At 33.6% G+C, this 23873-nt stretch overlaps 2 protein-coding genes across 7 annotated transcripts in view; one reads left to right on the plus strand and one right to left on the minus strand.

Annotated features, from left to right (window-relative positions):
- Positions 1–23873, plus strand: part of LOC129758526 (uncharacterized) — a 421682-nt gene that overhangs the window by 192027 nt on the left and 205782 nt on the right. The window lies entirely within an intron of this gene.
- Positions 1–23873, minus strand: part of LOC129758525 (HIV Tat-specific factor 1) — a 329990-nt gene that overhangs the window by 15144 nt on the left and 290973 nt on the right. The window contains exon 3 of the mRNA XM_055756039.1: positions 8404–8570. Coding sequence (XP_055612014.1) covers positions 8404–8570 — 167 coding nt within the window. The remainder of the gene's footprint in view (positions 1–8403; positions 8571–23873) is intronic.

Raw genomic sequence — 23873 nt, forward strand, 5'->3', positions numbered from 1 at the left:
GTTTTATTTAAATTAAATATCAATGTTTCTATTCTTGGGCACAAACAACCCATTAATATGGGTGAAGGGTGATCACTGTTAAAATTCTTAGATATCATGTGTTTGAATTCGCAGTACTAAACGGTTCTACCATAAGTTTTCTCAAAATTGGATGATAGAATTGAACACATTGATGACCAAAAATGATTCAAAAGTGACCAATTTAATTGAATTGTATAATTCTAAAAATCTCAGATTTGTTATATTTATTATCTTATTTATTTTCATCAAGATATTTTTATATGTCATCTATTTTCTAATTCCCCGTTTAAGGGGGGAGTAGGGTCTAACGGGTAAAAAAAACACCGTTTCCACGAATTTTTTTTAGAGCTATCGTTTAAACAAATGTTTTAAAAAAAATTTGCATTATACAAAGCATTGTTAAAAGAACATTTGGTAATTTTTTCGTAGAAAAATATAAAAAAATGAGCCGGTGACGAAGCACTTTCGAGGATGCCTTTTAGAAAACAGGATTTGCGGTGGACACTGTATCTCAGCACAGAATCATCTGAAGTCAAAAAATCAGAGCAATATATTTTTAATACATATTTTTCTGGACCCCAACGGTTTTATTCAACTTAAAAAAATGAAATTTTTGTGGCTGTTTGAAGTAAAAACTACGATTTTTCAAGAAAAAATCCGCCATTTTTTATCTGTAAAATCTCCTCAAAGTAAAAAAACAAAAAAAGAAAATCGTTGGGGTTTGGTATTTTATATGTAGAAAATATGTTCCAAATTTGAAAAGAATCAGTGAAGCAGTTTTCAAATGACGATGTCCACGGACTTTAAAAATGTGCTTTCGAGAAAAACGCGTTTGAAGTTTCTGCTCTAGAATTCTTGCAGTATTAGATAAGAGGAAATAAAAGCCTATAATTTCTACAGTTTTGCTTCGATTGACTTGAAAATTTTACACAACATTCTTAAAATGTTTTACAATAAGAAAATAAAAAAAATAAAAATCGATTTTTTGAAAGTGTTAGACCCTACTCCCCCCTAAAATTCCCCGACGGCTATCAACGCGTTGAAATCGAAGCATTCAACTTATAGATCAGAATCTTATTATTTTTCTTTCATTGTGGGGGATTCCAAAAATATGTTGATTCTTAGATGCTAGAATTTATTAAAAAATGTTCATTCGTTTTTCATCATTGATTCCTAAAAGTTATTCAGCTGAAGAAGACAATTCACTGTTCACTGATCAGTTCACTGTACATTCTTGTAGTCTCTCAAATTCCCTTGGCGGCGGTAGAGAGCACTTTGAAAACCACTACAATTCAAGTTAATATATTTCTAATAGGCTTGTTGTTTTTTTTTCAATGCAAAATGTAGACTCATTATTTCATCCAAATATATCCACGTGCTTTGAACAGTAGAAGGACAAAAAAAACCGCCAAAGTTTCCCCTTTCAAATCCTTAAGGCTCAGCAAGCTTTGATTTGCTGTCCAGTACACGTGAACTCTGAATGGTCGTCTAATACCTGGCCCATGGAGATGATGAAAAAAAACCCGCCAAAGGAAACGAAAATCTGTTAGCAAAATGTGTGCCATGACTTTTGGTTTGTGTGAATAAAACCGAAAGTTGTATGGGAGGGTCCCTTCTCTTAGGTGGGAGGAGCCCATAACTATTACTAAAACCTTACCCTGGTTCAACTACATCTCTGTACCAAATTTCAGGCTGATCGGTTCAGCGGTGTGGATTTGTATAAGGTGCATACAAACAAACAAACATATATAGTCCAACTCATCTTTATATATTAGAAGAAAGATATGAAGATTTTTCCCCATGACCGTTATTTATTTGGACTTCTGCGAAAAAACTTATTGAACTTTTCTAGTTGATCACTTTTTCTAATTTTGTTAAATAATGGATTTTAAACGAACTTTCAAAGATGTATTAACTAAATTGCATTTGAGACATTTTTCAAAGCCAAATAATCAAATAGTTTTGCAGAATTCTTCAAATCTCGCGTACATCGTATGAAACCAAATGTCAACCAACAGTTTTTTTTACAAAAAAAATTCAAAAACTTATATAAACTAGTCCTCGCCCCACTTTTGCTTTGTATAATTGACCCCCGGCCCTATGAATCTTGTAAAAGTAAATGGCCTTCATTTAAGAACTATTTGAAATAATAGTCGCAACTTGTTTCCTTTTAGAATATTTGTATCCGGACAACATATTCCATATCTTCTATCTATATATATAAAAATGAATTTCTGTCTGTCTGTCTGTCTGTCTGTCTGTCTGTCTGTCTGTTCCCTATAGACTCGGAAACTACTGAACCGATTTGCGTGAAACTTGGCAGGTAGGGGTATTGGAGGCCGAGGAAGGTTCCTATTATGGTTTGAGACCCCTCCCTCTCTCATGAAGGGGGGGAGGGGTCTCCCAAACAAAAGACAATTTTTTGCATAACTGGAAAACTAATCAAGCCAATGGTATCCAATTTGGCATGGGGTGGTATTTGAGAAAGAGGAATATTTCTATGAATATTAGGTACCCCTCCCTCCTCTCAGTGGGCTGATATGAAGGGGGGAGGGGGGCTACCTTACAATTTTTCATATATCTAAAAAACTAATCAAGATATTGGGACCAAATTTGGCATGGGAAGGTATTTGGATACGTAAAATATTTCAATGATTATTTGAGACCCCTCCCTATTTCCAGTAGAAAGGGGGAGGGGGCCTCTTTTATATTTTTTTACACAACTCAAAAACTAATAATGCAAATAGAATCAAATTTGGCATGGGAGGGTATTTGTATACAAGAACTATTTCTATGATTTTTTGAGACCCCTCCCTCTTTTCTGTAGAGAGATGTCAAGGGGGGAGGGGCCTCTTTTATAATTTTTTACATAACTCAGAAACTAATTAAGCAAATGGAGCCAAATTTGGCATGGGTGGGTATGGGCATGTTCTAATGATTGTTTGAGACCCTTTCCATCTTCCAGCGGGGAGAGGGAAGAAGGGAGGGAGGAGTTTCATACAATTTTTAGATCATAACTCAAGATCTACAACAGCAAATGGAACCAAATTTGGCATGGAACAATATTTGGGTACGAGAAATGCTTCTATGAATATTTGGTATCCCTCATTCCTTCAAAGAGGTGGATGGAAAGGGGAGGAGAGTTCTACTTCACAATTTTTAGCATAACTAGAGAGCTGATCGAGCCTATTGAACCATTTTTGACATGTGAGGGTATTTAGATACGAAAAATGTTTCTATTATAAATTTAAGCCCCACTTTTTTCAGCGGAAAGATAAATTTGGCATCAAAAAGTATATGAGTACGAAAAATACTTCATGAATATTAAGCTCTCCCCTCCATTCAATGAGGAGAACGGAAGAAGGGATTGTACTTCCTTTCAAGTTTATGCATAACTCAAGAATTTACTACGCAAATAATACCAAATTTCGTATGAGATGGTATATCAAAACGAGAATTTTTTCTATGTGAAACAATTCCTTTCTTGGAGTAGGATGATAGAATTGAAAATATAGCAAGGTAAGAGGAAAGATTACATTTAACTTTTTTTTACAAAATCCGAGAAATGGACAACACTTAACATAAAAATTCATTTTGGGATGATTCTATGATTGTCTGACACACCATCCTCCTTTCTGTGAGTAGGTACATAGGAGGAGGGAGGTGAACCCAATGCAATTTTGTTAGCATAAGTTCTCAATTCATGCTAACGAAGCCAACCAATGGAAACAAATATGGCATGGAAAGTAACTTGGTTACGAGATATGTTTCTACGATTGTTATAGACCCTTACGCTTTACAGTATAGAGAGGGGAAGAAAGGAGGGGGCTCCATATAAATTTTGTTGTAAAGCTCAAAAACTTATCAACCAATGGAACTGTATATGATATAAGAGGATTTTGAGGAACGAAAAAAATGGGTATGATTATTAAAGATCCCGTCCTCCATTCAGCAGGGGGTGAAAGGGAGGACAGGGGAGCTCTCTTATCAGTTTTTAGAATATATCAAGCAAAAACAACCAGATTTCATAAGTTAGATTGTTTGCATCAGATTAATTTGAGACCCTCCTTTTTCAGGGCGAAGCTTAAAGACACAGATTAAAATTATCATATTTTTAACACAAATTCACAGATCGAGATTCAGAAAATTTGTTTAAGTCATCTTTGTATTGCAATTCGAAACTCCAGCTGTAGTTCTCATTTTAAAGCGGTTGCTTATGAATTATGTTGTTATTTGATTTAAAATAATGCCAACAAAACAATAAAAATTTAAAAAGTTTCTGAAAATAACATTTGTTTTTGAAAGGTGTAGCAAAGCACACCGGGTCAGCTAGTGTTAAATAAAATGACACATGTGGCGTATTTATTCATAAACAACACCCAAAATCTGATTATTTGAAAAAGATTTGTAATATTAACCGTAATATGTTTTGAAATTTACATCATTGTGTATTTTTACACGACGGATTATGTCATCCGTTTTCGTGCATTGTTTTCGATCTAAATTTACACGCCTCAAAAATTACATTGTTGAGAAAAATACACCGTGGTAGAATTTTATATCAAAATCGATGTTCCGTTTTCGTGCATCGTTTTCGATCTAAATTTACACGATTTTTTCTTGCTGTGTGGTTGATGGGAAAGGAAAAGGGAGGGGGGGGGGGGTCTCCTATACAGCATTTTTGGCAAAAATCGAGCACTTAGCAATCAAAAGGGCCATGTTTTATAAGAGTGTTTATTTGGGTACGAATAATACCCTCTCTATTTTCAGAGTGGAGTAGAAAAGGAGACAAGTTGTTTGGTATAACTTGAAAATTAATCAAACAAATTGAACCAAATGTGACATGTGACGTAATTTAGATACAAACACTGTGTTTATGAAAGTTTGTGGGGAGTCCCCACTTTGACAGAAGGAAAACGTACAAAAATGCAGTAAAAATTTAAGATCTTGAAAAACAAACTTAAAGATAAAGTTTCACTTTCAAATAATATTTTCAAACTTCAATTCATTTTAAGAGCAAGTTCACTCGTGTTGGGAAAAAGTGGTAAAAAATTTGACACTTGTAGCACATTTTGAAAATTTTACCATGCAAAAATGTCCTAAAGATCTTTGGGCGTTGTATTTTTTTTACAGCACTGTTTCTAATCCAGCCGTATGTAATAGAAATATTGCAATTTTTGCATCACAGCATGCGAAAATGCAACAAGTGTTGTAAAAAAACTCGAAGGCTACGGATCTTGAAAATGTTTTTGTATGACAAAGTTTTCAAAATGCTCTTAAAGTATCAAAATTTCTACCACTTTTTTCCAACACCAGTGTACTTGCTCTAAGAAGGTGTCTATGTATATGTATAAAAATGGTTTTCTGTCTGTCTGTTCCCTATAGACTCGGAAACTACTGAACCGATTTACTTGAAATTTGGTAGGTAGGTGCATTGCCTGGGGGGTTCCTATTATGGGTCGAGTCCCCTCCCTCTCACTGGAAAGGAGAGGCAGTCTCTTATAACATGGGAGAAAATTTAAAGTCAGGGAATGTTTCCATGAATATATGGAACCCCTCCCTCCTTCCAGTAAGAAGAAAGAAAGTGAGGAGGTCCTCAAAAATGTTCAGCATAACTGTAAAACTACTCAATCAAATGGAATCAAATTCAGCGTGGGAAGGTATTTGAATACCAGAAATGTGTCTATAATGTTTTGAAAATCCTCCGTTCTTCCAGAGGAAAGATTTAAAGATGGGAGGGCTGCTCCCATACAATTTTTCACATCGCTCGAGACTTTATTCAGCAAATGGAACATTTGCTTGAGAGGGTATTTGAGTCAAGGAATGTTCCTATGAATATTTGATACTACTACTCCTTCCTGTCCTTTACAGCCGATAGAAACAAATTAGGCATGGGAGGGCAGTTGGATACGAGAAATGGTTATATGCTTATTTGAGATTCCTTTCTCCTTGAATTGGGGATAAAGTCAAGGGGTGCTCCCGTACTATTGTTTTGCAAAACCAAGAACTTATATAACAAATGGAGCCAAATATGATATGAAAACAACCATGAAATCGAGCAAATGGAAAAAAAAATCGGCATGGGAGTGTAATTGAATGCACGGAATGTTTCTATGATTATTTGAAACCCATCTCTCCTTCCAGTTAGGACGAAAGTAGGAGGGAGGGGCAATGAGATCAAATTTGGCATGACAGGATAAATGGAGCCAAATGTGGCCTGTGACGTTATTTCGTTGCGAAAAATGTTTCTATGATAGCTTGAGACCCTCTCTACATTGGAAGGTGACATAAAGGATTTCATATATTTAAATAAATACATAAGTTATAAACTTAAAAGCAAAGAAATCCAGAGTCATAAAATGGATTTAAACAATGATAGATAAAAGAACTGTTTTCAATAAGTTTTAAAAATAGAAAAATAGTTGTAGTTTTAATTTGAAGGAACATTTTAATGATTTTGGAATTGAATTGAAAATGTTGTTCAAATAAATGAAAAGTTAAATGAGGGACCGTTTTTAAATTACGTTACTCAATTTTCGATCTTCTTCGATACCCCCTCTCCCCTACGTAAAACATTCTTATTGAATTTTATATTCAAAATCTCCAAAGCGTAACAAGCTACTATATCCCCCCCCCCTAAACGCGTTACGTATTTTCGAATTGTCTCTTACCATCACCAATTTCATTAATGCATGGAAGGTGTAGCAAAGCACACCGGGTCAGCTAGTATAAAACTGAAACTAAATTTAGAAAATTTAAGCGAACGTTTGCGTAATTTATGTTATTTATATGATGTTCCATCTTACGATATGACTTGATGAACAATATTCCTTGCGTTAATATACTCAAAATCCAATGCAAAGTTGTATTTTGGTGCAAGAAACTCTGAACAAATTGCAAATTGACAAAAGACGAAAAACAGCTACCTTTGACACTCCAGAAACTGTAACGGGTAAAAATTTCTGATAAGAATTACACTCAAACAAACACTATCTTTTTTTCGAGAGATTTGTTTAAAATTATATCAAGCACTACTACTACAAAATCTAGTTTGAGGAGTTGTTTGCCGATAAAGCCAAAATTTATAGCCAACCGGTTTTTTTTTTGTTTTGCAGATTACGAAATTTGCAATTGATACGAAAACCTCAAATTTTTAGAGCAAGTTTTATAAAAATAATCATTAAGTTTTTTTGGAAGCCTTAAGTACGATTTATAAAACTGCTAATGAATGTTCATGAAATTTTTTTTTTTCAAGATTTTCTCTTTATTTTTGTTCAGTAATTCTTGGATTTTGACTAAATTTGCCCGGATATTGCCCCGATTTTTAAGCGACAATTTCGGAATCAAATGCCCGGATTTGGCCAAGTTTTTATATAAAATTGCCCTTATACGTGCTGGAATAATTTTGGCAACCTCACTATAAGTGTTAATTCTTCGAAACGTAGAAAAAGTCTCATATTAATTGTTGAGTTTTTTAATATTAAAGTCAGTTTTACTGTTTACACGACGCATTCAAGCAATTTTCCCACACTAATTGAGTAAAATTTTTCTAATTCCAACTCCCTTAGAGAAGAATCTACAACGATTCCTCGAGCGATGTGATGTAATTGCCGGCGGCATACCTTAGCGGTGTGCCAATTACGCGCTCGTTATCGCTTTCCCAGACTGTTCCAGACAATCTCAGTAGGTAATTCCAATCTACCCACTGACACAGAGCCTGCAAAGCGACCGGATCTGGCACCTACTTAAAGAGGTCCCATAGAGACCCGAGTGTTCGTTTGCTTCTGGAAGAGGTGCTGGGAATGACAAAAAATAAGAGACCATGCATCTTCCCACTTAACCCAGAATCCGTTTGCCTGGTGAGAGGCCAGAAAGAAATGTCAACTAGGAAAAGAACCCGTTTTCTGGTCGTGCTCCCTGAACTCAGTAGAAATTGTAAGAAAGAGGGAAAAACTAGATAGAAACACATTCATAAGTATTACTGAAGAACACCATTTGATTGACATTGATCCGATATTCTATGGTCGCATTTCTACTTCAACCTACTTTTCAAATTAAAATATTAAAAACCATAATTAGAAAAGAAGGTTGAAGTAGAAGTACTACAAAATATCGGATGAAAAATTATTAATTTTTACCGATTAAAACCAAGAGCAGCGAATACTTGTCTCTTAAACGTTGGACAAAAACGAAATTGACAATAACAACGGACAGATAATTCCCTTGAGAAAGACCACTAAAAATGGTCGAAACGTCAGGCATTTCAAAAGTTAAGTAGTTTAATTGAATCCCTAGACCGAAAAATATCCAAATGACTACGATCACGGTCAAAAACATAAATTAAATAATAGTTAATTATTGTGATAAATTCACAATACTCACGCTTCCTGCTTCTTGCGCATCTTCTCTTTTTCCTTCTTGCGAATCTTCGGCTTAAGGGCTGGATTGTATTCGCCCTTCAGCTGAAATTCGGCCCGTTCCACTCGGATTTTTTGCCCACGCACGTCATAGTTGTCCAGAATGTTGAGCGCCAGGTCTACCGATTCGATCTGAAAGCAAAAAGAAGAATTTTCGGTATTGTTAAATATTTTGGTCAATCATTATTGGATCAATTTTGCGGAATAAAACCGCAGTAATTTAAGGGTCTATTAACTTTGAAGAAAGCGGCTTCCGAGACATTTGCAAGTTAGGAGACAGAATAAACACGTAACGGGTCATTGAGCAGCGAGTTTCCAGTGAACCGTAACGGGTTTCCACTTGATTAACCGATAATATACGTAGCATTCAGTAGAGATACGTGTCGGAAGATATTTGCGTATCCTTCAATGGGCAACAAAGGACAAGTGTTGAAAGCTCACCACCAACCCAATTGACCGAACCGAATCATCCTGTTGTTTGCATGTCTTTCAGTCAGTTCTAATTGACTTTCGGGATTGGACCGGAATCGGTAGCTGCTTGAATGATTTCCATTGAAGTCTATTGATGAATGAAGAAAATTTAACTTCCTCGTCCATTTAGCGATTGAGGGAAGTTAGTTCATTTAATCAAAAAAAAAAAAAAAAAAAAATGTGGGATCAATTTTTCAAAAGAAGTTTTGGAAAATCCGTCCTTTTTTAAGCATTAAATTGCTGGTAATATAAAATTTATGAAAGTAAACATCGAAACAAAAATGCTAAGTTAGAACGTATTTACTATCGTCTATTCATCATGTTCGAAAATTTTGAATAGGAATAATTATTTAATCAAATAATTTTTGCAGTTAATACGTTATTACAAGAAAACCCGAATCACCATCAAACTGTTTAAAATGATTTTTAAGAAAAATCTGTATATTTTATACAGATTTTTAAGAAAAATCTGTATATTTTATACAGATTTTTAAGAAAAATCTGTATATTTTATACAGATTTTTCAAGATTTTGTTCTGTACAATGACGCTAAGTATTATGAATTTAATTATAGCATTCTAAAATTATGATAAGTTCGGAAAAAAATCTTCTTTAACCAAAAATTCACTTCTGTAAAAGCTCATTGGAGATAATCAATTCTCATCGTAGCCAAAAAAGTCCAGCAACTTAAATTCCAAGACTTGAATTCGAAAAACCAATTTGAAATATTATTTATTTGAAAAGAATTTTCTCACGCAATCAATATATGAGTTTTCACGTATTCAAGTTTTTTCGATTTTTTTTTTTTGCATAATGATTCTTAAGTTTGATTAGAGCTTTTAAAAAAACGGATAAATACAATAAACGTTTAAATAGGTAAACAATAAGATATATAATGACTCTATTTCCATTAGTGAAAGCATCACTATGAAACGTATGTGAAACCTTGTAAGATAATGTGTAAATCTCGGAGCTTAAAGCATTTACAGAAAATTCCATGTTCTAACATTTGAAAAAAAAGGCAGAATGAGCAGTAGACCGCTGCAAGCTTTGTATAAAAAAATTCAAATTCTTAAGTTTTTACACCTCCCATAACTATTTTGATTGATTTTGCTGCCAGAAAAAGCAATAAAAATTTGAAAGCGATCCATTCAGTCCTGAATTAGCGCAACGAATTTTAATTTTATATGGAAATTTGTATGGGAAAACAAAATTGTTCATTCAAAAATCGCCAGAGATGTACTGAAAGTTCCAAAAAATTCAACCTTGGATGAAAAATATTTCTTGATTTTTGCAGTACAATTCATGTGAACAAAGCATAAACCTATTTGGAACCCCAGAAAAGTTATTCGATGTTTTTTTCAAAATTATGTATTCAAATTATTGCTTAAAAATGCAAGCAGACAAAAGTCTGCTTATTTGAAAGCTGTGTAACCGTAGGATGAAAATAAAAAATCTCAAAAAAATTGTTTTGCATTGCCGGAGAATTTATTGATTTATACCTATAACCTTTGCAAAAACATTTCATGAAATCATTGAAAGCTCTAGCAGGCAAAGCCTGCCATTTTTAAATACTTTTCAATTGATTCATATTTTTAATTTTGAAATAGTTATATCTTTTTTCATGAAATTCTTAGCTGCTTGTCATGTTAGCAAAAAATGAAGCTTAAGAATAGTCAAAACCAAAAATCAAAGACCGATTTCATTTCAAGCTTATTTGAATTTTCTGGATGATTTAATGTGCAAAAATTTCTTCTTCCATACATATTTTCATACAAAATTGAAACGCGTTGCGCTAACTCAGGAATCAACCGAATCATCTCAAATTTTACGCTGATGCTTGGTGATCTAAAAGGTCAAAAAACATATGGGAGCAAAAAGTCATTTTTTGCAGCGGTGTAATGAGCGTGGTTGTATCAAAATCGTGCTTAGACATAATGAGAAATCCAAATTTTACTTCGAAGTTATTCATTTTGTTCTGAATTTAAGTAAGATGAAAATTGCAATGCAGTATCCTTTTTATTTTGCCTCGATATAAAAAAATGGGGTCCGATGTGGGCCCAAAAATGTCAAGAAAAAATGTTCTTCTCCAAACTAAAAATTTTAAATTCTTAATCAAATCTTTATGAACGACTAAAACAGTGAATCAAGAGTAAAACTCTCGACTCAGAACTAAGGAAAAAATCTCGAAATTTTATCCCAGGTCCACAATTCCACTACAGTTTTTCAAATAATTTTAAAGATTGTATTCGAAAAAGTTATTCACAGAAGAATTTAGTGCATGAATATTCGGTACAGTCCTTTGTCCCGAATATAGAATTTTTTATAAGATTAGACTCACAAGGGTTATCAGATTGCTCGGATTTTCCCCGAACGTTTTCACTCAATTTGCAAAATCAAAGAAAAATTTAAATTGTGTGATCTCAATTATGTATTTTGCGTCCAATACAATTTTTGAGCAAAATTTTCCATATTAACTGGCTGATGTGTTTAGCTGAAATAAAAACCATTTTCCGATGTTCTGGTTCCAAATGTTTTTAATTATAAAAATCTTAATTAGTATCCTTCCTACTCTTAATTTTCGGTTCAGTTCATCATTGGGACAAAACGCTGATTCGAATCTTGATTTTGCATTTAAAACTAAAATAAGATTTATTTTCCATGTTCAAAGCTTTTTCGCAATATTTAAGAGGAAATATTTAAAATAACAAACCAGAATTCATACATAAAAAGTGATCCAGAATTGAAATATCAGAGTTTTACCATTCGGAATTTCCAATCAGAATCACTAGTTCATTTACAAATAAATCGTTGAAGTAAAAATTCATGAAGAAAATCAAAGATTCAAAATTCAAATAACAGATTTCTGGTCCTTTATGGTTCATAATTATTGGGAAGATTGGTTAGGAATTTGGACTCAAACATCGATCCAAATTAGAAATTCAGAATGTTTATTCGGATTCAAAATCCAAATTCGGAATTAAAATTCAAAATTGCCTAAAGGAAAACGAAAAACAGGTGAAAACCACTATTATAAAATAAGATCTGAGTTCATTTTCAAGATTGTGTTCTTTGAAAAATCTTAATTTTAATTTAATTTTTTTCACAGGAGCTTAATAATGAAATAAATTATTAATGATAATTTATTGCTGATAATATAACTTGAACTTTATCTTCAGGTTTTGGAAAATTCAGCTGGAAATATATTTTATTGGTTTGTTGCTAGACATTATTAATGTTGTAGATAACAAAGATTTAAACTTAAATCTGAATGTATCGAGTTCACAAGAGTTTAAAATAAATCAGATTTGAACTTCAGATAATTTTTTTTATCAGATGAAGCCTAAATTCCTCATTTATTTTTAAAGCGTAAAAAACTGGACACTTTTAAGACTTATTTTGGAAAATAATTGTTTTGAATGAATAACTATGGTTATAAAAGAATTTAAACCCGAATAATGAGATACTTTTTGTTTTACAATTTTTTAAACTATTCTGTATGTCTGGGTGAATAGGGACATAAATGGGAAAAATTCTTGTAATCCAAATATCAAGTAATGTTTTTGCTTTTTTAAGAACCAAAACGTTCCTAGATTTTTTGTGAAATAGCGAATATAAATTTGATTTACTTTGCGTTGCTTGAAAAAAAAAAAATTAAAAAAGACTTAACTTGAAGTACAAAAAAATCGTAGCATTTATAGCATGACAAGTGTTGTTAGGAAACACTTGAGACGAATTGAGATGTGTCATGTCTTCAAGTTTGGTATACGAAAAAGGATTCTTTCAATATGATTCCAGTGAAAAGAAAAACAATAAATTCAAAAAGCCTCGAATCGTAATACATTTTAGCAAAATATTTCTCGGATTATTAGGGTAATGTAAAAACCAGTGTCTTGAATCCCCTAGGATCATTGACAGTAATGTAAAACAGAAGAAAATTTGCTTTCAAATTGATCCCAGGTACACGAGCTTCTCAATAAATAAGCATCTGTCCCTGTTCACCCCACTTGAGAGATGAATAAAAGTTAATGTTTAAAAACAGCTACGTAAGAATTTTTCAATTTTTTTTTCTTTCATTCAATTTTGTTCAGTTCAACAGAATACACTATTTAAAACAAATCAGATACTAAAAGAGCAGAATTTGACATCAAAAATTTTAACCAAACACTAATTTCAGTCAATTTCTATGCAAATTGCTTAAAATTTGCTCGAGTTGCATCGAACTTGTTGTTGATTATGTAGATTTGGAAGTCCACCGTTTCAAAAAAGAGAAAAGACACTTAATACAATACAATATAATATTTTGTCATGTCAAAACTTGTATCATAGTCATTTTGACCAATTTCAATAAAATCACATAAATGTTGAATGAGTTCTGTCATTTTTTGCTAAGAATTATGTATGAAAGCTTCCCGTTTCAAAAGCGATAAGAGTCATTTTGCATTAATAACAAACTTTTGTAAAATCATGCTTTGAACTCTTTTTCTATGAAAATCATCTGGAAATTGTTCTAGTAATGTAATATTTTAATTGAATTTGTATCGAAGCGCCCCGTTTTGCCAAATTACACTTTAGAGCCTATTATTATGGAAGTCAACTAAGAAGCGTTCAAGTTATGTCATATTTAAAGTTAAATTTGTATTGGGGTGAGGGTTTTGAAACTTTTATACAAACCATCCTTGGCCCAAAAAATCTTTGGGCCAAGTCAATCTTTGACTAATGTTTGAATTTTCGAACAATCTATCAAATTTTTCAATAAAATATATTGAATTTTATTTATATCCCCTTTGGGATATTCGGAAAAATCAAAGGGGGAGACGGTGACAAAAGAAGAATTTTATATTTGATCCGGTCATGAAAATCATTCAAGATGTAATCCAACAGCCTCCTAAAATTAATAAAAAAAAACTCCACTTCTTTTAACTGTAGATTTCAATCTCTTATCAACAGTAATGCATTGTAATCATCTGGTTGAAAATTACGAATATTCTTCTTTAAAACACTGTTTTGATTACAAATTTATATATGAATATAAATTGAAGTCGTCAATTTGCCCGGTTTTTTTCAGTTTTGCCCAGATATTTAAAACAAAATTTGGGAACAGTCTGGCCCGGCCCGGTTGCCCAGATTTCATTAAAAAAAGCCCGGATATTGTCTGGATTTATTCACTTTATTTGACAAATCAAACAAAAAAAAACTGTGTTGTAATTTTTTTTTATTTATACCTCCAAAACAAAAATTTTTTGAGGAAGTTTTATAAAAATAGTCATGAAAGTTTTTTTGGAAGCCTAACATACGATTTAAAATCTGTCGATAAGTTTTAATAACAAAATTGTTTTCAATTTTTATTCTTGATTTTTGTTGAGTAAGTTCTGAGTTTTGTCAAAATTTGCCCGGATACTGCTCGGATTGTTGGTTCAATTTTGAAATCAAATGCCCGGTTTTTTCCAGGTTTTTTCATTCAAAATTGTCCGACTTTTTCCGGCCCGGATGCGTGCTGAAAAAATTCCTACAAGTATATCCTAAATCCTATAAACAATCGTTTTTATTGAAGGTTTATTGTTGGTTGAAATCGGTTTCAACTGTAAATAAGGAGTGTACTCGAAAAAAATGCTTCACTTTGTTTTGTAAATAAGTTTTGAATGTATTGAATGGAAATTGATAAAATTTTTAGTGAAGCCATCTAGTGGTGTCCAGTCCATAAGCTCACAGACAAAATTTTAAGGCAATATCAAGAAAAATTTCCAGTGGGAAACCCAAATTGACCAATGTTCATATGGCAAATCGTTTAAGCAGTCCTAAAGAATCTAATAGTCAGCTAAAATTAAAAAAAAAAGTGAATATGATCGATTCTATGAAGTTGAGGAATTTGAAAGGTTTTTCAAGAGCAATCCGAAAATATCAAAATGGGAAGTGATAAAAAATACATTTTTTTCTGACTGGTTCGTGTAGCTGATTAATAACCATAATTTAAAAAAGCCTTGATTTGGAAAATGGGTAATTGGTAGTTTCATTACAGATGAAGAAATTCTCACACGAAAGCATTCCACATATCAAAGTGTTGCATTTGTTTTTGAGTACATTCCTTATTTGGTTATGACTAAAATCCCATCCTTGATTTTCTTGTTTTTTGTTTTGATGCAGTCTTCAAAAAGAACCGTGGACACATCCTATCCGACTGCTCCTACCATCGAAGCATCTATGCTTCGATACCTTTAAAGCTCGCACGTGTTACGAGTTTTATAAAGTCCGGCATTTTGACTGCCAAATGAAACACATCTGCCAGCCGTCACCGTTGAAGATACCGGTGTTGGTTGACAAATCTTGACATTTCGCCACTATTTACCCAATATCGGTTGCATCTGAACGCAACCAAAAGCAGGGGGAGAAAGATTAACCTTCTTTTTCTTCAATAACCAAAGATAAATACACAAATAAACAGAGGCTAAAAGTGCCCACATAATGGTGCTGGTCCAATGAGTTTTAAGGAGAGGAGGAGGATGATGATGATGGAGTGAGTACAAATTGCTTGTTTGCCGGGGGAAAATATGGATTGACTTTTGGGGGGTGCTTTCTCATGCCTCTACCCTTACCCGCAGAAGGAGAGTGCTGCTGACAACAAATCTTGAATCAACAAACTGGCTCGTAATCTGGTTGAGTAAATTTGTCGAGAGAAGAGATCTTTGAAGTGATGTACGGCACTTTCTAAGAGGAGTTTAAATTTCAATTATGTATTGGAAATATTCCAAGGGTGGTTCTGGATTAAATCATATAAGTTCCAAATTTCAAAACGAAACTAAAAATATGATAAGTCAACTTGAAATTAAGCTTGTTAACAAGAGATTTCTCCTCGAGGAAACTTCTAAATGGATCCACCCTAAGATAGGAATCTCAAGCATTCGTACCTCTCAATCTCCCAAATGACAATGGGGCACTGTGTCACGTGCTCGTTTTGGCCCCAAATTAACATTCACATGTGAGATGAGAAGCAGAACAAGCTGGTGCGGGTGTATGTGAGCAAGCATATATGAAAGGGCGCTTGAAAAAAGAAGTGTGCAGGTACTGAGATTGGTCTGCGGGTCTAAGTGGGAAACGGTAGAGCGAAGTATGGGGAGTCAATATTTGACTTGCACTTAGGCGCACTTTTTTTTGCTCCTATACTTACGCCGTTTATTTGAGTATGTTTAATGTTCACCAGCTTTCCGGGAGCTCCGGGAGAATCGTTCAATACAGTTGAATAATAAATTCGATTCCAGAATGACAATTCCTCGTTTAAGAGTTCATAAAATTGTATGGTGATTGATTTTATAATGTTTATCTACATGATCTATGTAACGAAGAAGGTTGGCTTTCGATGCCTCAAACGGAAAATTAAGAAGATAGCAAACATATTTTGGGCAACATTGTTGCAAGTTAGGATGAATCAATTTTATTGTCCTACCATACAATCTAGCGACTAACGTGTTCTTATTCTTCACAACATTCGAAACATGTGAAAAGGGTATTAAACACAAAGTAGCTGTTTTCAGTGGATTCAAATAGCCTAATGTGAGCTCTACTTATCACAAAAACCGTTTTAAGTTTATCTGTTTCCATTAGATTTAAAATGCAATTTGAGCAAAGGATCTAGAAGATATATAGCCATAATATGACATTATTCTCACGAAAATTGGATAATACACCCTTTACTCCATAACAAAGCAGACGGTCTAGATGCTAAATATTAAAAGGGTAAAATGCGAAGAGCTAATCACTCACTCCTAAAGAGAAAACCATAAGCGTTTGTCAAAAAATATTGGAAATTTTATCTCTATCACACTTACACAAATGATAAATACAGCACGAAGCAAAGGGTGTATAAACCATTTAGACGAAATTCATACTCCAGCTAATTTCTATAAGCAATTACGAGCTATTTTTTAATGAAAACGCATCGATGAAAACATATGAAACATTATCCTACGCACCGTTTGGGTCATATAGACTTGAAAAATTCCACTTGAATTTTAATAAGCGATTTAAAAAAGGTTGCAAAATTTTCTTACGCATTTTTCTCGAAACGTCGTGAATGAACATGGACTCTTTTCACGTGTTGTTACTGATTTAATTACATCAAATTTACAGGGTGATGGAAAATTTTAGAGAAACATGAGGATCAAAGAAAATGAGGAAAAGCAAAGCAAAAAAGGTACAACGGCTCACCGACAGGACTTGAACCCGCAATCTTCGCTTCAGTACAACGGCGCGTTTGCCAAATACACCAAGGTGAACGCGATAGAATCGACCGACTCGAGTGTACAAGCTGGGTTGCCAATGTACCTGCTTTTTCAGGATTTGGCTAATGTACCAAAAGGTGCAAGTCAAACGGGAGTTGACAAATAAAAGATCGCAAAGAAATTCAACCGGAAAAAATTTTGTATTTCTACAGTACTTTTCTTTGTAACAACTAGCCCTGAACTGAAGACTACAATTTTATCATTTTTGAGTTGCTCGAAATTTCGAGCTTATTTTTTAGAACATGGTTTGAGTGTTAGTTTTACATTTTTTCAGCTATCCTGGCGCATTGAAGGCACTGAAATATATGAATTGAGCAGCTGAACCAAGAGTTCCTGATTTCTTGGAGAAATTCCCGACTTTTTCCCGTTTTATTCTGACGGATTTTAAATCCCGACTTTTCCCGCGTTTCTCGACTTTCCCGAATGATTGGCCACCCTGATAATTCATGATATTTTTGTGATCGGGAACTAAACCTTTTTTTTAAATATACAAAAAAAAGGTCATTGATTCGGCTTTTTATTTAAGCCTGATTTATCCTGATTTCTTTTATTCAAGTTTCCCTGAATTTTGGAACAAAAATGTTGGCAACCCTGTGTACAAATCGAGCTCGATTGGTCAACTGCTGGACCTTCCAATGACACACCCCATGTACATGTAGCGATGCCACACATACCGATTTTCCGGTATTTATACAGATTTTTGAAGAAATTTGCGATCAAGAATTTACCGAACACCGATTTTTGGCAAAACATATCGATTTCATTCCGATTTTTGAATAATTTGTTAAGACAAAAAAAAAAATATTTCCAAAATATAACGAAAACTGTCGTTTATTTATTTTTTTTAAAATTTCGGTTAGGGTGGTAGCCAAATGGGTTATGTCATATTTCGGAAACCGACAATACACATTTTGTAGATTGGCTCATAAAAATGACATGTGCAAAATTTCAGCTCAATTAGGCTTAATTTACGGGTGTCTCAATGCGTCCAAATTTTCGGTTTTTTTACCCTCAAAAATCACCAAAGGGGTTTGATGAAAAGTCAACTTTTTAGGTTTTTCAGAAAACCGACCGTTTTTCGGAAAACCGACCGTTTTTCGTAAAACCGACTAGGTCTAAAAAGTCAATTATTGACAAAAAAATTTTTTCGGGATAACACCAGATTTTGACGTTTTGATCAATTTGAGTAATTTGGCATAAGAATAACAATTTCGATTTTTCTGATTTCCTTTGGCCTCTTTTGATGATTTTTGAGGGCCAAAAAACCGAAACTGAATCAAATCCGATTTAGCTGAAATTTCGCTAAGGTCAGTTTTTTGGGCCGAACTACAAAATGTATTTGGACGGTTTTCAAAATGCGATCCTATTCATACATCCATTGCCACCTTAATCCTAGTGTATCATTAGCCAGCAAGTTTAAAGGGTCTTGAAATTGTAAATTTAAAAGTTAGGAACCAATACAAGCTAATGTTGCCAGAATTTTCTCAGCACGTATCCGGGCAATTTCCGGGAAATACCCAGAAATCACTCAACAAAAACCCGTTTTTTTCATCAAACTCATCGACAGATTTTAAATTGTTTTTTATTCTTCCAAAAAACCTTTCATGAATACTTTTATAAAACTTACTCAAAAAAAACTTCATTTTGGAGGCATATTTAAGAAAAATATTTTACAACACATTGCGTTTTCTTTGTTTGATTTGTCAAATAAAATGAATAGATCTGGGCAAAATCCGAGCATTTTTCAATGAAATTCGGGCAGGACTGTACCCAAATTTTGTATTAAATATCTGGGCAAACCCGGATAAAACTGGGTAATCTGGCAACCTTTACATAAGCACGCTCGTGATAAATAGTATTCAGTATAATGAACTAAGTAACACAACAATGATAAAAGTGTTTAGAATGAAAACACCATATAGCCGCAGTGGACTTTTTCATTCATTCACAAATAATTCCTATGAACAGATTTTCAATCAAACACAAACAAACTTAATTTAATTACTTAACAGCTAAGGGAACAGCATATATATATTTTTAAATAAACCTTTTTGATAGTTTAATAGTTAAATAATCATTTGACACAGAGAAAAGCTTAATATAGATCTAAAGAAAAGTTGGTTATTAAAACTGTATTTTTTTATGTTTCAGCATCCTTTACAATTTGCATGGAGAAAAGCTATATTCCTATGCTGTTTGCTCTCATAGTCTTGAAATCGTTGCCAGCGAAGATATTTTCTAGTTTTTTTATCAATCAATATCACTAAATTCTCATCTGGTATTTAGACATCAGGATGCACTGCTGATTGCAGAGAGAACATGGCGATGATTTTCTCACTTGAAGCCCACGCGAGAGCAAAATCATTTCAATATTTACAAACATGGCGGACTTTCCATCATATCCGATTTGAACTGACTCCAGACGACATTTTATACGATCTTTTCACTATGCAGTTGGAATTGCGATTCGCTTCACTGAAAACGACTTAAGTAATCATTTCTGATACTATTTCGTGATAGCTGGGAAGAAATTTTATAAATTTTAAGAGGAGTTTAACGACGCAGGAACGTTTGTACTTTGAACATATTGAATGAGCTAAACAAATGAAATTTGTTATTATTATAATTTATAAATTTATTGTTATAATCGATATTTTTTTCATGAAATTTTTGAAAAAATACCTATGTTTTCAATTTTTCTTCAATAAACTTGGTTTTAGAAGCTTCGAAAAAAAAATCGGTATTTATAACGATTTTTGAAATTTCCGTACCGAATACTATTTTTTTCGGACTTGAAATTACTGATTTTAATGTGGCATCACTGCTCGTATATGTTTTTGCCTCCTATTTATCTCTCTTGTTTTTCTATGACCACCCATCGACTCGGGACTTTAGCTGAGTGAGCACATGATCGATTAAACAATTTATAATCTTGAAACGGGATGAAAAAAAATTCACCTCCTTCCAGTCTAACGTCTGCCTCACCTCCGTGTCTGAAATTTGTTGCAAATTTTAAGCCAAACTGTATAATAAAAAAGAGATATGGAAATAAATTATTTGAATCAATGATAAAATTTCTCTAAGACTGCAAGTCATCCGACTTTAAAAAAAAAAATGTAAAAATAGTTTTCTTTTTGCTTATTTTTCCCTGTTTTACGTTTTGAAATGCAGGAGCTTTCACGAACTTAAAATAATCAAACCAAAGGAATCTTTTCAGCATATGTTTTGCTGTCTTCAGCAGAATTGTTGAGAATTTAGATCAAAAGGTTTAATATCAAGAACACGAAAATGTTCTTCGGCGATGCTAGAAATAGTTATAATTTTTTCTTTAGCATTTTTCAAAAAAATGTGAAATTTCTATTTCCTTAGGAACTAGCTGACACAATAATCTTCATTTACCATTAACCTAATAAATCTTTAACTTCATGTACTCGTCATTTTAAATGTTTCGTGGTCGTGAATCAATTTACATGAAAATCGTAATAGCATTGTTGGAGTTGTGTCCCATTTCAAGTTGATTTTGTATGGAAGCCCCCTTTCCATAAAAAGTGAGATTCTCGAAACTATTATTCAAATCATCTCTGACCCGAAAAAACCCTTGAATATCAAATTTCACTTCATTCCGACCGTCCGTTTATAAGTGATGGTGTTACAAAGAAAACGCTTCCATTTTTATTATAGACATGTATAAGATTTCGTACCTCTGAAAATAGAATATTTATCCAAAATCTAAATCCTTGATTTAATGGAGGATATTGCATATATTATGATTAATTTTAAAACTTTCAAACGCCATAGTTAATAAACATAATAAACATAATAAACATAATCTGACAAACGATTCGAATACAGCACGCCTAAGTCTTCTAAAATCAGACATCAAAACATAGGCACCAAAAAAGTTCACAAAGTTATAACTGAGATTGAAATTTGCAAAAAAAAAATGTAAAAAGCCAAAGTTTTGCTTAAATAAATTAATTGAACATATAATGGACCTTAATTCAATAAATTTGATATTAAAAAATATTAACTGTCTAAACTTCTGAGAAAATCAAAACAAACGTCGCTTGATACTTTGTGACGACACGCACCAAATCAAAGTTCGAAACAGTTTCGTCAATTCAGTTGTTCCCGAAAAAAAACGCCGACCACCCATGGCGTTAATCTGTCAAAACACAAACCCAGAAGCTGTAACTTAATCTCGACTGTCTTTTTCTGCTTAACTCGACACCCGAGAAAGCAAAATAAAAACTAACCTAGACACAGGTAGCTCTCGACGTTTGACAAACAGCCGAAACGGTGGTAACAAATTGGAAAATAACTTCATCCCAAACCGGATTACACCTGTCGAGAGGGTCTCCCCCAAAAAAAAAAAATAAAACCAAAAAAACTAACCGCCAAACCAACCAAAACCGATGAAGATTACCGCTTCAAAAAAAAAATTAACCACTTGGTTTTGAATGGTTCATCTCTCTGTCTGTCGCTTTTTTTTTGGCTGGCACAGGTCCCCAAAAGTTAATCCTATAAAAATTTACTGCTAATCCTTTGGCTATAATGCGGGCCCGTTAATGGCGGTCATTTATCTCAATCTTTATGGTACCTTTGAGCATTAATAGATAGTCCTGGTTTGGTTTAGCTGTGCCGATATTAACATCGGCAATGTGTTGTTTTCGACATTAGTGATCAGTTTTTATGGATAGTTTTAATAGATGTTTATTGAATTGGTTTTCGTAATGAGAATGTTGCAATTTCCCCCCTTGTTTGTAGAAAATAAAAAAAGTATTGCTTAATTTTGTTATCATATGTTTGAATGTTTTCAGGGGTCATGGTTAAATCAGATTTGGACATGGAAAGAACAAATAACGTCATCAATTAAATATGATTTTCAAATATGCTTAGAGTTTATGGTAAAAAACTTCGATTTAATTTAAACTGTATGACTTTTTTGGACATATAACATGGCCAAAATAGCAATATGCATTTGTCCACAGTTCAATATTGTTTTTTTTTTAATTTGTTATAAAATTAATCGTGACGCTTTCAGGTAATTTAAAGCTTCAAATGGAATTAATTTAACCTCCACTCAAATGCACAAGAGAGCGAAGTGCAGTAAATTATGCACTCGATACTGCATCAGCCCACATTCGTGCGGTCACCAGCATCTGTCAAACTACGTGTTGCGAAAATTAATGAACAACTACCCCCACACAATGTGCAATTTTGCATAGTGTGTGCTCGAAAAATTCTTTCAGTTTCTAGCTTCCAACGGATTGCAATCTACCAAAAATTTCTCGAATCCTATTTTGAAATTTATAGTGGAACAAATATGTTTCCCCAGAGATTCAGTTTTTGATAACAGCCAAAAACCGCATCACACTATCCCAAAATAAAAGGCGGCTCCGGCTTTTGGTCAATTCGATTGCATTAAAATGCTATAAATTCATCAATTTATTGCCCGGGTCCAGACTGACGTGTCAGTCTGTCGGGTGTTTGGAAGTTTGGTCAATTTTGAACCGCAGCGAAACTTCAAAGCGGCTCCTTGGTTTTTGATGGGTGGTTTTTGCGGAGCAGCCCATATAAATCAGAACGCATTCGGATGCTTGAACTGAGACAAATGTGTTAATTTTGCAAAGAAACATTTTTTTTTTAAATTTCTCACGATTTTTTCAATTACAAACTGTTTAAAAGTTGAGTTCAAATCAGATCAAATAAACAATAACCGTCAAACACATTTTTCCTTTACTTTCAGGTATGGCTAAACCAAGCGAATGCGTAAGTAGGTGGCAACTTCATAACGTTACAGGACTCATCTCATAACAAGGCGAGCAAACATCAAACAATATTGTGGTGCGGCTCAGGTGCATAACTACTGATATTATGAAGAAACTCATAGAAACCGAATCGCAGAAGAAGCCAAGGGCCGGCCGATATAGTGTTACCCCACGCTGAGGAGCTGTTGCTTGCTGGTGCTTCGGACAGACAGTATAGCTTTAGTGAAGTAGATTAAATCATAATGAACCCCCTGCCGGGTTTGCCTCGAAAGCCAACTGAATCAGTTTCATTCCTGGTCCAGTATTCAGGGCAAGGTATCTTACGAGCTCTATTTAGTGGGTCCGGTGGCGCTTGGACTCAGCAGGACTTCTTGGGAATTTTGTTTCCAGCCATTTCATCTTCCTAGTCGGAATCGTTATAAATTATGTTGTTTTACGTTAAGTGTTAAAAATTGAAGATAACTGTAAATGTGAACCGACTAGAGAAAATTTACATTTTTTCCGTCAAAATCACCGGTTATTGAATAAAATATATAGATATTTGGTTGAAATGTCCGGTTGTTCGGACGTATTTATCGCCAAGCGGCATCCGTTACAAACCTAGGTTATTTAAAATCAAAACGGTACATTAAAATTTGTGTTTTGACTATTTAAAATTAGATATGTTGCGATATACGTGACACTTGGCGTCAAACGTGTTAAGTTTCAAGTTTCAAATTTCCCGTTTCCTTAAACTCCTCGCTTTTTCATGGATAACAGCTTACTTCGCTAAATCTTAACGTTTCACAACTTAGTTTTTTTCGCTTTCCATATCACGCCTCACCACACATTCTTCCGTCTTACCGTCAAACGTCCCAGAAAACATGAAATCGTACCAGAAATGATAACTCATGTCGTTTACAATGGTATTGCAAATC

Source organism: Uranotaenia lowii, chromosome 3 (assembly GCF_029784155.1).
Source record: "Uranotaenia lowii strain MFRU-FL chromosome 3, ASM2978415v1, whole genome shotgun sequence".
NCBI lineage: Eukaryota > Metazoa > Arthropoda > Insecta > Diptera > Culicidae > Uranotaenia > Uranotaenia lowii.